This window comes from Phocoena phocoena, chromosome 10 (genome assembly GCF_963924675.1).
Source record: "Phocoena phocoena chromosome 10, mPhoPho1.1, whole genome shotgun sequence".
In the NCBI taxonomy this organism is placed as follows: domain Eukaryota; kingdom Metazoa; phylum Chordata; class Mammalia; order Artiodactyla; family Phocoenidae; genus Phocoena; species Phocoena phocoena.
In genome coordinates this window covers 75,653,351-75,667,848 of record NC_089228.1, presented here as the reverse complement: position 1 = coordinate 75,667,848, position 14,498 = coordinate 75,653,351, and the positions used below count along the sequence as shown (strand labels likewise).

Genomic DNA, 14,498 nt, shown 5'->3' with positions numbered 1-14,498 from the left:
ATTTCACTTTCAGATTTTTCATCATTAGTGTATAGGAATGCCAGAGATTTCTGTGCATTAATTATGTATCCTGCTACTTTACCAAATTCATTGATTAGCTCTAGTAGTTTTCTGGTAGCATCTTTAGGATTCTCTATGTATAGTATCATGTCATCTGCAAACAATGACAGCTTTACTTCTTCTTTGCAGATTTGGATTCCTTTTATTTCCTTTTCTTCTCTGATTGCTGTGGCTAAAACTTCCAGAAGTATGTTGAATAAGAGTGGTGAGAGTGGGCGACCTTGTCTTGTTCCTGATCTTAGTGGAAATGCTTTCAGTTTTTCACCATTGAGGACAATGTTGGCTGTGGGTTTGTCCTATATGGCCTTTATTATGTTGAGGAAAGTTCCCTCTATGCCTACTTTCTGCAGGGTTTTTATCATAAATGGGTGTTGAATTTTATCGAAAGCTTTCTCTGCATCTATTGAGATGATCATATGGTTCTTCTCCTTCAATTTGTTAATATGGTGTATCACATTGATTGATTTGCGTATATTGAAGAATCCTTGCATTCCTGGAATAAACTCCACTTGATCATGGTGTATGATCCTTTTAATATGCTGTTGGATTCTGTTTGCTAGTATTTTGTTGAGGATTTTTGCATCTGTGTTCATCAGTGATATTGGCCTGTAGTTTTCTTTCTTTGTGACATCCTTGTCTGGTTTTGTTATCAGGGTGATGGTGGCCTCGCAGAATGAGTTTGGGAGTGTTCGTTCGTCTGCTATATTTTGGAAGAGTTTGAGAAGGATAGGTGTTAGCTCTTCTCTAAATGTTTGATAGAATTCGCCTGTGAAGCCCTCTGGTCCTGGGCTTTTGTTTGCTGGAAGATTTTTAATCACAGCTTCAATTTCAGTGCTTGTGATTGGTCTGTTCATATTTTCTACTTCTTCCTGGTTCAGTCTTGGAAGGTTGTGCATTTCTAAGAATTTGTCCATTTCTTCCAGGTTGTCCATTTTATTAGCACAGAGTTGCTTGTACTAATCTCTCATGATCTTTTGTATTTCTGCAGTGTCAGTTGTTACTTCTCCTTTTTCATTTCTAATTCTATTGATTTGAGTCTTCTCCCTTTTTTTCTTGATGAGTCTGGCTAATGGTTTATCAATTTTGTTTATCTTCTCAAAGAACTAGCTGTTAGTTTTATTGATCTTTGTTATCGTTTCTTTCATTTCTTTTTCATTTATTTCTGATCTGATTTTTATGATTTCTTTCCTTCTGCTAACTTTGAGGGTTTTTTTGTACTTCTTTCTCTAATTGCTTTAGGTGCAAGGTTAGGTTGTTTATTCGAGATGTTTCCTGTTTCTTAAGGTAGGATTGTATTGCTATAAACTTCCCTCTTAGAACTGCTTTTGCTGCATCCCATAGGTTTTGGGTCGTCGTGTCTCCATTGTCATTTGTTTTTAGGTATGTTTTTATTTCCTCTTTGATTTCTTCAGTGATCACTTTGTTATTAAGTAGTGTATTGTTTAGCCTCCATGTGTTTGTACTTTTTACAGATCTTTTCCTGTAATTGATATCTAGTCTCATAGCGTTGTGGTCAGTAAAGATACTTGATACAATTTAAATTTTCTTACATTTACCAAGGCTTGATTTGTGACCCAAGGTATGATCTATCTGGAGAATGTTCCATGAGCACTTGAGAAAAATGTGTATTATGTTGTTTTTGGATGGAATGTCCTATAAATATCAATTAAGTCCATCTTGTTTAATGTGTCATTTAAAGCTTATTTTTCCTTATTTATTTTCATTTTGGATGATCTGTCCATTGGTGAAAGTGGGGTGTTAAAGTCCCCTACTATGAATGTGTTATTGTCAATTTCCCCTTTTATGGCTGTTAGTATTTGCCTTATGTATTGAGGTGCTCCTATGTTGGGTGCATAAATATTTACAATTGTTATATCTTCTTCTTGGATTGATCCCTTGATCATTATGTAGTGTCCTCCTTTGTCTCTTCTAATAGTCTTTATTTTAAAGTCTATTTTGTCTGATATGAGAATTGCTACTCCAGCTTTCTTTTGGTTTCCATTTGTGTGGAATATCTTTTTCCATCCCCTTACTTTCAGTCTGTGTGGGTCTCTTGTAGACAGCATATATATGGGTCTTGTTTTTGTATCCATTCAGCCAATCTGTGTCTTTTGGTGGAAGCATTTAGTCCATTTACATTTAAGGTAATTATCGATATGTATGTTCCTATTCCCATTTTCTTAATTGTTTTGGGTTCATTATTGTAGGTCTTTTCCTTCTCTTGTGTTTCTTGCCTAGAGAAGTTCCTTTAGCATTTGTTGTTAAGCTGGTTTGGTGGTGCTGAACTCTCTCAGTTTTTGCTTGTCTGTAAAGGTTTTAGTTTCTCTGTCAAATCTGAATGAGATCCTTGCTGGGTAGAGTAATCTTGGTTGCAGGTTTTTCTTCTTCATCACTTTCAATATGTCCTGCTGTTCCCTTCTGGCCTGCAGAGTTTCAGTTGAAAGAGCAGCTGTTAACCTTATGGGGCTTCCCTTGTGTGTTATTTGTTGTTTTTCCCTTGCTGCTTTTAATATGTTTTCTTTTTATTTAATTTTTGACAGTTTCATTAATATGTGTCTTGGCATATTTCTCCTTGGATTTATCCTGTATGGAACTCTCTGTGCTTCCTGGACTTGATTAACTATTTCCTTTCCCATATTAGGTAAGTTTTCAACTATAATCTCTTCAAATATTTTCTCAGTCCCCTTCTTTTTCTCTTCTTTTTCTGGAACCCCTATAATTTGAATGTTGGTGCATTTAATGTTGTCCCAGAGGTCTCTGAGATTGTCCTCATTTCTTTTCATTCTTTTTTCTTTATTCTGCTCTGCAGTAGTTATTTCCACTATTTTATCTTCCAGGTCACTTATCTGTTCTTCTATCTCATTTATTCTGCTCTTGATCCCATCTAGAGTATTTTTAATTTCATTTATTGTGTTGTTCATCGTTGTTTGTTTCATCTTTAGTTCTTCTATGTCCTTGTTAAATGTTTCTTGCATTTTGTTTTTGTTTTTGTTTTGTGGTACATGGGCCTCTCACTGTTGTGGCCTCTCCCGTTGTGGAGCACAGGCTCCGGACGTGCAGGTTCAGTGGCCATGGCCCACAGGCCCAGCCGCTCCACGGCATGGGGGATCTTCCCGGACTGGGGCACAAACCCGTGTCCCCTGCATCTGCAGGGGGACTCTCAACCACTGCGCCACCAGTGAAGCCCTCTTGCATTTTGTCTATTTCCACAATTTTGGATCATCTTTACTATCATTATTCTGAATTCTTTTTCAGGTAGACTGCCTATTTCCTCTTCATTTGTTAGGTCTGGTGGGCTTTTATCTTGCTCCTTCATCTGCTGTGTGTTTTTCTGTCTTCTCATTTTGCTTATCTTACTGTGTTTGGGGTCTCCTTTTTGCAGGCTGCAGGTTTGTAGTTCCCGTTGTTTTTGGTGTCTGTCCCCAGTGGCTAAGGTTGGTTCAGTGGGTTGTGTAGGCTTCCTGGTGGAGGAGACTAGTGCCTGTGTCCTGGTGGATGAGGCTGGATCTTGTCTTTCTGGTGGGCAGGTCTACATCTGGTGGTGTGTTTTGGGGTGTCTTTGGGCTTATTATGATTTTAGGCAGCCTCTCTGCTAATGGGTGGGGTTGTGTTCCTGTCTTGCTAGTTGTTTGGCATAGGATGTCCAGCACTGTAGCTTGCTGGTCATTGAGTGAAGCTGGGTGTTGGTGTTGAGATGGAGATCTCTGGGAGATTTTTGCCATTTGTTATTATGTGGAGCTGGGAGGTCTCTTGTGGACCAGTGTCCTGAAGTTGGCTCTCCCACCTGGGGCAGAGCACTGACTCCTGGCTGCAGCACCAAGAGGCTTTCATCCACACGACTCAGAATAAAAGGGAGAAAAAGTAGAAAGAAAGAATTAGTAGGAGTAGAAAGAAAGAAACAAAGAAAGGAGGGAGGGAGGAAGGAAGGAAGGAAGGAGGGAAGGAAGGAAAAAAGAAGGAAAGAAAGAAGATAAAGTAAAATAAAATAAAGTAAGGTAAAATATAATAAAGTTATTAAAATAAAAAATAATTATTAAGAAAAAAATTAAAAACAACAAAAAAAACCCACAAAAAAACGGACGGATAGAACCCTAGGACAAATGGTGGAAGCAAAGCTATACAGACAAAATCTCACACAGAAGCATACACATACACACTCACAAAAAGAGGAAAAGGGGAAAAAATCATAAATCTTGCTCTTAAAGTCCACCTCCTCAATTTGGGATGATTCGTTGTCTATTCAGGTATTCCACAGATGCAGGTACATCAAGTTGATTGTGGAGCTTTAATCCCTGCTCCTGAGGCCGCTGGGAGAGATTTCCCTTTCTCTTCTTTGTTCTCACAGCTCCCGGGGCTCAGTTTTGGATTCGGTCCCGCCTCTGCGTGTAGGTCGCCGGAGGGCGTCTGTTCTTCGCTCAGACAGGACGGGGTTAAAGGAGCAGCTGCTTCGGGAACTCTGGCTCACTCAGGCCGGGGTGGAGGGAGGGGCACGGAGTGCGGGGCGGGCCTGCGGCGGCAGAGGCCGGCGTGACGTTGCACGAGCCTGAGGCGCGCCGTGCGTCCTCCCGGGGGAGTAGTCCCTGGATCCCGGGACCCTGACAGTGGCGGGCTGCACAGGCTCCCCGGAAGGGAGGTGTGGATAGTAACCTGTGCTCACACACAGGCTTCTTGGTGGCGGAAGCAGCAGCCTTAGCGTCTCATGCCCGTCTCTGGGGTCCGCGCTTTTAGCCACGGCTCGCGGCCGACTCTGGAGCTCCTTTAAGCAGCGCTCTTAATCCCCTCCAGGTACGTGGGGCGTTTCTTGCCTTTTGGGAGGTCTGAGGTCTTCTGCCAGCGTTCAGTAGGTGTTCTGTAGGAGTTGTTCCACGTGTAGATGTATTTCTGGTGTATCCGGCCCGCCGTCCGCACGACTGTCGCGGCTTCGGCCGCCTCCTGCTTTCTAGTTTGAATAACCTAGAAGACAAAAAATATAGGCAGGTTTGTTATGAGCATCAGATAAAAGTTTCAACCCTGGAGAATGCTTTTGTTAAAGGTAATATGTAAGTTCCCCTTTCTTGAGCACCTTTAAGCCCAGAGATAAACAGATGTCTCTTTTCTTGTGTATTTTCTTCCAGTCATGGAAAGATAAAAATATCAAGGTGAGAAGGGACCTTAAAAATAAATGTCAGCCAGCCATCTCCCTGGTCCTTGGATTCCCTAGGTGACATCCCACAAGATCGATATCACCTGCTCTGTGGAGCTTATTCATTGGCTGTCACTGGGACAAGTTGCTCACTTAGACACGAGGCAAGATATTTCTGTTTTAACCCGAATTGTTAAAAGATCCATGGCTCCTTTTATTAAACTGAATTATTTTTCCCTGGTTGACTTCTGCTTTCTTAGTGCCACACACGAAAAGTATTTCTTCTTTCAGAGTTTGAAGGCAACTGTGGTTTCACTCAAGAATTCTTGCCTGTGCTTCCCTATGCTGTGTCTACCCAATGCCCCTGTTTCTTAGATGACATGAATTTTGACCCCTCAATAAGATAGGATAGTTTCCTTAGGAAAAAATTCCAGTTTTTCTGTTCTAGGTGGTACTCAGAATCAGCCGTGTTAGTTTCTGCGTGTTCAGGGGACTCAAGATTAGCATCACACCACCCCTTCCAAGGTGCCATTTGCCTTTTTCATAGATCACACATCACACTATTAATGGGGTGATTTTACTTGACAGTGAAGCTAGTATGAGCATCTCCATGGATACTTACAATTTTATTTTTCCTGCCATGGCTCTCTGCTGTTCTCATGGGCTTATTTGTGATTTCCCTCTCCTTCTATATCTAGCTTAAGATTGTCTAGATCAGAACTCCCATGGGCAAAATGCATGGCTCCCCACTCTCACGAGCTACACCCCATTCCTAGAAAGGTCGTATTTTTTAGGATTCTGCAATTCGGAAATCTAAATCTCATGCATACAGTTAACACTGTGACAATAATGGTATCCGACAGAATCAGATGTCTCTTTGAGTTCCCTTTCCCTGGATTTGTACCATATCAAAAAAAATGTTGTTAGGAGTGAAAAGTGGGAGTTTTGGAAAGATTAATTCCTTGTGTAGAAACCCAGTAATGTCTAGATCATCTAATTTTATTGAGAGGGAGAGAATATATTCACTTACGCCACAAATATTTATTCAGTTGCTACTTCTTTGATGCTGCTCAGGCATCTTTAAGTGTCAAGTGGCTAGTCTTCGTGGTAGGAACCATACTGTCTTCATTTTAGGTCTTTTAATGTTTATTTAATAAGTTCTGTTGGGTCTTCTGAGAATCTTGGATGAAAACATTTTCACATTATAGCCAAGTAATGGAACAGTTGAGAAGCTTCCTCTCTCCAGGCTTCCTCTTCCATGAAAAGGAGTCCAATTCAATCATTTATATTCTCATTGCCACCTACTTGTAATATTTAAATAAACAGTTATTTTTGCTCTTGGTGGTGTTGGGGGAGGGGCAATGTTTTTTGTTTTTTAATGACTCTCTTTTGCCCTATAAATAACTTTCCTTTCTATTGGCTCTCCAACCAGACCCATACCAAATATTCAGGGGCATCCCTACTTGTGTCTCATTTTAGTGACATGAGCTTACATCATGGACATTCACTGAAGTCTGAAACTTGTTTACAGCCTTATTAGTGCTAGATGGCAACCACCTCTGTAGTGCCAGATTCCTCTGATTTTGACAAGCCTGTACATAGTAATAAGTGGCTTTAATTCATGTATTATTTTGGAGCCTTCAAAAGACATTCACTTGCTTCCTTTCGCTTGATATTCGCAGTAGACAAGACCGCAGTCTTTCTCCATTTTGCTAACATGGGAACCACAGCTCAGAAAACATGCAACTTACAGAAGGACCAGAACCCAAGTAGGCCCCTGGGGCTCTTTCCAATATTTCATATAAATGTCTCTTCTCTTCATCTCAAGAAATTTTGAGGTTCTCCCTGGGGAGACTTTATATTTTAAAAGTGGATGGAGGTTTTTCTTTGCCAGATGAATGTAATGATGGAAATATATACTTTCTAAATGTCAAACAACAGAAGAATAGTTAAATAAATTATGACAGATCTATACACTGGGATTCTATGTGACTATTAAAATTAATGTTTCAAAGAATATGTAATGATACAGGGAACTGCTCTTGGCTGTATCAGTGTGGGATACTAAACAGCAAGCTCCCAATTTTGTTTCAGAATTATGCATGAAAAAAAACGCTGGAACTAAATATGCCAAAATGTTAACGGAGTTTTCTGGATAGCAGGATTATGGTTTTCTTTTCTTTTTTTATACCTTTCTGATTTTTCCAGTTTTTTCTTCAGTGAACTCATATAATCAGAAAAACATACATGTTATCTTAGTTATACTCCACAAATTTTTACTTTTAGCTAGAGGAATCCTTTGAGTGGTTCTTGTTATCTTTCATTTTTAAAATTAAATCTGAAATGAGTGGGTTAATTTTTATTATTAGTGTATACATTTGAAATAAATAACATTTTTAGAGTATATATTTTAAGTCGATCATTGTAACTCACTTGCTGGTCTGTTTTTTCCTGACAGTGACCCCTTTTTACATAATTCATTAACTCAGTCAAATATTTTGAGGGCTTTCTAGATGTATCAGGCTGAAGATACCTTGGACGAAGGCAGCTCAGTCTCTGCTCTCAAGAAATACCATTCTGGTTGGAGATACAGTAGTCGGAGCGTAGAATGAACTGTGCGAGGGCTAGGCTGGTACTCAGGGACTGCAAAGAAAGGATGCTAAATTCATGGGTCCTGGGGGAGGTCGGGGAGCCCTCCTGGAAGAGTTGCCTTTTGAGCTGAAAGCAGCTGTTCTCTTTTGGATGACCAACCTCAGATTTAGAAATAATGACAACATAAGTAAATCTTCTTAAGCTATGTAGGCAGTTGTTGCTGGAATTCCTTTCATCTTCAGCATTTCCCTTTCTGTCTGTTTATGTGGGTTTACTGAAGGTTAGTGGTTATACCAAAGCATAATAGTCTTGCTCTGAGATGATCCTAATGATATGCTTTTATAGTGTTTCCGAGTACATATCCTTTTACGAGTGATTAACACTGATTCTGATCGCTTTTTTCATCCCTATTTCATTCCTCTGCCTCTTCCTACTTAGCCGAGGGAGGCAGATAGGGTTTTTTGTTCCTGTTTTACAAACATAAACGGAGTCACAGAATGATCAATAGATTTCTCCAAATTATGAGGTGAGTCAGCAGTGGAACTGGGAAGAGAAACCAGGGTTTCTTTGTTCGACGCTCTGACTTCTAAAGTATTTCTCCATGTAAGTAGAATAAGTTGTTTGCCAAAAATGCATTCACCTTTTAAATCTTCACTGAAAGTAATGAGCTTAAAATAAAGTCTTACAGAGGTAATCGTATTGTTACAGCTTAGAACAGAAGTTAAGGCTATTTGGGTAGATTAAAATGAGTCCTGAGTGAGGCTTAATATTTGGTCTATTTAATTAATTTGTTCAGCAACGGATTTTAATTCTCTTTGAAAAAAAGAATAATTGAAACAGTGTCAGACCCGTTTAAGAACATTATGGGATCCATTCTGATTAATTTTAAAAATGTTATCTAAGAAGGACAGGATTCAAAATGAAATCAAAATTGACAATACCTATATTTCATGATACTGGATGATTGTAACTTTATTATCAGAAGGTTTTCCTATAATCCATTGATGAAAATACACCGGACCCTTGAACAAGATGGGTTTGAACTGTGCAGGTCCACTTATACACGGAATTTTTTCACTGAGTACGTTCTACAGGATCTGAGGTTGGTTGAATCCACAGATGTGGAACCCTATATAAGGAGGGCCGACTCTAAAGTTATGCTTGAATTTTCAACCGCGTGGTCTCTTGGTGCCCCTGACCCCCACGTTGTTCAAGGGTCACCTGTAAAAGTGTCTTAATGTTCTTAGTAATTATTTTTACTATTAAAATAATTAATACTCTAATAATAATGTGATAGTCATTATGCATATTATGCTAAAATATCTGAAGCAACAGTGTAAATGAATATGAAGGGAAATAAATACTTTTAATTATTTCATTGAAGTTTTTTCTTCTAATTAAAAATATTCATAGGGAATTCCTCCAGTGGTTAGGACTCTGCACTTTCACTGCCAAGGGCCTGGGTTCAGTCCCTGGTCAGGAAACTAAGATCTCACAAGCTGTGCAGTGTGGGCAAAAAATAATAACAAAAAAATGTTTTAAATAAAAAATAAAAATGTTCATGTATTTTGAATTCATTATGGAAAAAAATAAAGCTTAAACCATGTACCATATTTTTATTTCAAATACATACTTTATTGATTTAAGTACAGAAAATATTGCATTAATTGGAGTTTTGAGAACTTTAGAATACAGGAATGGTTCTATTATATTTTATGTAGAATGACATTTTTATTTTCCACAATTGTAGTGATCTAATTTTTTAGTTATTATTTCAGATTCTTTCATTTTTGGCTCCTGTACCCAACCAGGCCTAAGATTTTCTATGTAACGCATCATTTATATTGCCATCAAATACTGTTTATCAGGATGCCATTTAGGCTTTGTTTCTAGGAAAAATGAAGAAACAACCTCATCACAATACTGCATTCAGAGTTCGAGAGGGATATAAGTAGAAACCCATACTTGTGTGGGGATCTAGAATTTACATCTTACCTAAACTTGGCGAGGGCAGAGTGACACTTTGCGGTACTGCCTTTCTGTCTTTTACCCTGAGGTTCTGCATTGCTGGGATTGGGGGAAACAGAGGATGATCCAGCAGCCACATGGTAATTGCCAGGCAGTCTTATCTGGGTACCCGTGGGCAAGTTATTTCACCTTCTGGGACTTTAATCACTGATCTTTGAACAGAAGAGTATGATAGACATGAAAATAGATACAAAGGAAAAATACAGACATTGACTGTTGTTGAAGTATGCAGGAAAGCTGATGAAATCTATTGAATTATGTACCAGTATCAAAAATTGGAAAAAGTCTCCAACTGGCTGCAGTTGGGTAGAATTTTGAATGTAAGGGGTAATGAAAGAATAGAATCGTGGAACACAGGTAGATGAGATTAATACTGGAAAGCTTCACATTGGGGACTCTGAGGGTGGGGAATCTGTATACCTTGGATCAGCCAAGATAGTAGTGATTTTTTAAGATCCAGAGTTCACAAATTAGAGTAATGACCCCAGGCAGAAGAGGGTGTGTGTGTGTGTGTCTGTGTGTGTGTGTGTGTGTGTGTGTCTGTGTGTGTGTCTGTGTGTCTGTGTGTCCTCATTTGGATAGATGATTAACTATTAGAGTTACCCTAATCAGGATTCAGGTGGTGATGAAATAGGTTGTACTTCCTTAAATATAGACTTGCAGTAATTTTGATCTGCTTCATTTCCGTGGTATAGGAGAGCAGACTTTCGTGCCAAACTCCCTGAGTTTGAATCCTAGTCCTGCCATTTTGTCATGGACCCTGTCAAAGTTACTTAATTGCTTTGTTCCTTAGTTTTTCCCCTCCGTAAAATGGGGATAATATTGGTACCAACCACATAGATGGAGATTTGATAGGTCAGTTAAGGCACGCAAATCATTTAGAATCATTCCTGGAACTCAAGAAGTGATAAGCGTTAGCAGTAATGGTCGATAATTCATCATGTAACTTATCAAAGCACTTTCCTATGTGCATTTTTGTCTGAATCCATTTGATTCTCTTAAGGAAGCAAGGCTCAGAGAACTGAGGTTCCCAGTCTAGTAAACACTGAACAGCTAGGCTGGAGCCCCTGGCCTCCAACTCCAGTCCTGCCCAAGTGGGTTTTTTTTTTGTCCATAGCTGGGACTGGATTCTTGCCCAGAAGCAGAGCTGTGTGGGAAGTTGTAACTCAGAGATCAAGGGGAAAATGTGAACTTGCTGGGTCTTCCCCCTTCTAACAGCCCCTGCTTCTCTTCCTAATCACACTCCCCTCTCTGCCCCAGACACTCCAGAACTGCGACCTTCCAACCAAGCTTTAAGGAATCGAATCCTACTCTAACATGCATCCATCTCTGTATCCTCAGGAATGAGGGGAGACTCTTATTTCATTGGGACGAGGAGCCTGGGGCAGCAGGGGCACATCCCGGAAGATGGAGGACTCTTCCTGCTCTGCTGCATAGACAGAGACTGGGCTGTGACTCAGTGTTTCACGGAGGAGGCCTTTCAAGCAATCACGGACTTCACGGACCTCCCAAACTCACTGTTTGCATGCAACGTCCACCAGTCGGTGTTTGAAGGGGATGAGAGCAAGGTAAGAAGCCTTTCTGCTCCTGAAACAGGGGGAGATGTGGCATTATCCCCCCAATATTTCCATTGCTTCTTTGTGGTTAATGTTTGGAAGTTTTTGAAAATGTTTACTTGGCACTTTTCTTGGCATGCATAGCAAGAGCAGAAAAGCCTGTTCTATTGTCAGTTGACATTGGAGGTACTCACAACAAGATTGTATGGGAGACTGTGTTGAATCAGATCTCGATGTCTGCCACTCAGAGGTCTGTCTAACAATGGTGTTGGGAATAGTGATTGCAGGGAATACCCCTTGGGCTAGGAAGCAGATGTTGTTAAAAAAAAAAAAAATTTATTTTCCCCTATTCTGCCCAAAGCTTAATTTGCCTTGCCCTACGCAGCACAAGCTCTCTTTCCCCCTTACTCTTCCTGCAGTTTGATGACTGTTCTAACAATAGTTTCTTAAATTGGGCCCCAAGTCCTGCAGCACTTACTAGAAAGGTAAATTGGTTGGCCATATGAGACTTGCTTTGCTCAAGCGGGTAGAATTGTTTTGGATGTGTTGTAAGAATTTGCGTGAAAATGCTTAACTCCTTGATTTGAAATAATTAGGGAATGAGGTTGTCTATGTACAAGCATTTTCCAGAATATGAAGCTTCCATTTTAAGAGTCAGCTTGATTTAGTGGAAGCATTCTTGGCCATCAGAGTAAATATTCCTTTTGGAGGTCTTGCGAAAGTTTACTTCGGATTTCTCTGACGTTTTAACAACAGAGTCTAAATGGATCAAACCTTCCCTTGTGGATGTGGATTTCTAATTGTAAAATCTATTACTAGGCTACGTTGTAAAACATAGCCAACATTTTTGGGGGGAAAGAGCCTTTTCTTTCTACATTAAAGTATGGCTCTGTGTGAGATTAAGAGTAGGATTTATGATCGCTGTTTCACAAACTTGGACTGTTTTTGCCAACTGCTGAAGTCCAAACTCTGTTGCCTGAACACAATTACTGGAAGTCTTTGTTCTGAATTTTATTGGTTTTGTAAGCAATCTTGATAGCCCAGAGGATTAGGCATTATTTCAAGCCATATAAAGGTAGTTTTATAATAATATTATTTTGGAGTTGAACAGTTGAAATGATGGGCTAAAAATAATTTGAAGTCCAAGGAATTATATGTGATTAGAACCTCCAGAGCTATCATCAGCAGACTATTTGAAGTAAGAAAATGACACATAGCCTTTTGGAAAGAAACTGGGAATTTTGCTCTTGGATTATAACCAGGGTTTAACACAGATTATAATTTATTCAGAGCACGTCATTTCCCCTGAAATCTACCTGATGTTAATTAACTATGAAACAAAGTTCCGTGTTTTCTTGTTCTCTCATCTATTTAAATATCAACAATTAGAAGGATTTTCCTTAGAGTTTTTTTTACTTTAACATCTTTATTGGAGTATAATTGTTTTACAGTGGTATGTTAGATTCTGCTTTATAACAAAGTGAATCAGCTATACGTATACATATATCCCCATATCTCCTCCCTCTTGCATCTCCCTCCCACCCTCCCTATCCCACCCCTCTAGGGGGTCACAAAGCACCAAACTGATCTCCCTGTGCTATGCCACGACTTCCCACTAGCTATCTATTTTACATTAGGTAGTATATAAAAGTCCATGCCACTCTCTCACTTTGTCCCAGCTTACCCTTGCCCCCGCCATGTCCTCAAGTCCATTCTCTATGTCTGTGTCTTTATTCCTGTCCTGCACCTAGGTTCTTCAGTACAGTTTTTTTTTTTTTAGATTCCATATCTATGTGTTAGCATACAGTATTTGTTTTTCTCTTTCTGACTTAATTCACTCTGTATGACAGACTCTAGGTCCATCCACCTCACTACAAATAACTCAATTTTGTTTCTTTTTATGGCTAATATTCCATTGTATATATGTGCTACATCTTGTTTATCCATTCATCTGTTGATGGACACTTAGGTTGCTTCCATGTCCTGGCTATTGTAAATAGAGCTGCAGTGAACATTGTGGTACATGACTCTTTTTGAATTATGGTTTTCTCAGGGTATATGCCGAGATTGTTGGGGATCTTGGCATATTGAAGTGGGATTGTTGGGTCATATGGTAGTTCTATTTTTAATTTTTTAAGGAACCTCCCTACTGTTCTCCATAGTGGCTGTATCAATTTACATACCACCAACAGTGCAAGAGGGTTCCCTTTTCTCCACACTCTCCCCAGCATTTATTGTTTGTAGATTTTTTGATGATGGCCATTGTGACTGGTGTGAGGTGATACCTCATTGTAGTTTTGATTTGCATTTCTCTAATGATTTGTGATGTTGAGCATCCTTTCATGTGTTTGTTAGCTATCTGTGGTCTTTTTTGGAGAAATGTCTATTTAGGTCTTCTGCCCATTTTTGGATTGGGTTGTTTGTTTTTTTGATATTGAGCTGCATGAGCTGCTTGTAAATTTTGGAGATTAATCCTTTGTCAGTTGCTTCATTTGCAAATATTTTCTCCCATTCTGAGGGTTGTCTTTTGGTCTTGTTTAAGGTTTCCTTTGCAGTGCAAACTTTTAAGTTTCATTAGGTCCCATTTGTTTATTTTAGTCTTTATTTCCATTTCTCTAGAAGGTGGATCAAAAAGGATCTTGCTGTGATTTATGTCATAGAGTGTTCTGCCTATGTTTTCCTCTAAGAGTTTTATAGTGTCTGGCCTTACATATAGGTCTTTAATCCATTTTGAGTTTATTTTTGTGTATGGTGTTAGGGAGTGTTCTAATTTCATTCTTTTACATGTACCTGTCCAGTTTTCCCAACATCACTTAGTGAAGAGGCTGTCTTTTCTCCATTGTATATACTTGCCTCCTTTATCAAAAATAAGATGACCATACGTGCATGCATGGGTTTATCTCTGGGCTTTCTATCCTGTTCCAGTGATCTATATTTCTGTTTTTGTGCCAGTACCATACTGTCTTTATTACTGTAGCTTTGTAGTATAGTCTGAAGTCAGGGAGCCTGATTCCTCCAGCTCCATGTTTCCTTCTCAAGATTGCTTTGGCTATTTGGGGTCTTTTGAGTTTCTATACAAATTGTGAAATTTTTTGTTCCAGTTCTGTGAAAAATACCATTGGTAGTTTGATAGGGATTGT

At 39.3% G+C, this 14,498-nt stretch overlaps 1 protein-coding gene across 1 annotated transcript in view; it reads left to right on the top strand.

Annotated features, from left to right (window-relative positions):
- The window catches only part of RCAN2 (regulator of calcineurin 2), a 258,355-nt gene that overhangs the window by 32,433 nt on the left and 211,424 nt on the right, over positions 1–14,498 (top strand). Inside the window, exon 2 of the mRNA XM_065884743.1 lies at positions 11,144–11,370. Within this exon, the coding sequence (XP_065740815.1) occupies positions 11,146–11,370 (225 nt within the window). The 5' untranslated portion in view covers positions 11,144–11,145. The remainder of the gene's footprint in view (positions 1–11,143; positions 11,371–14,498) is intronic.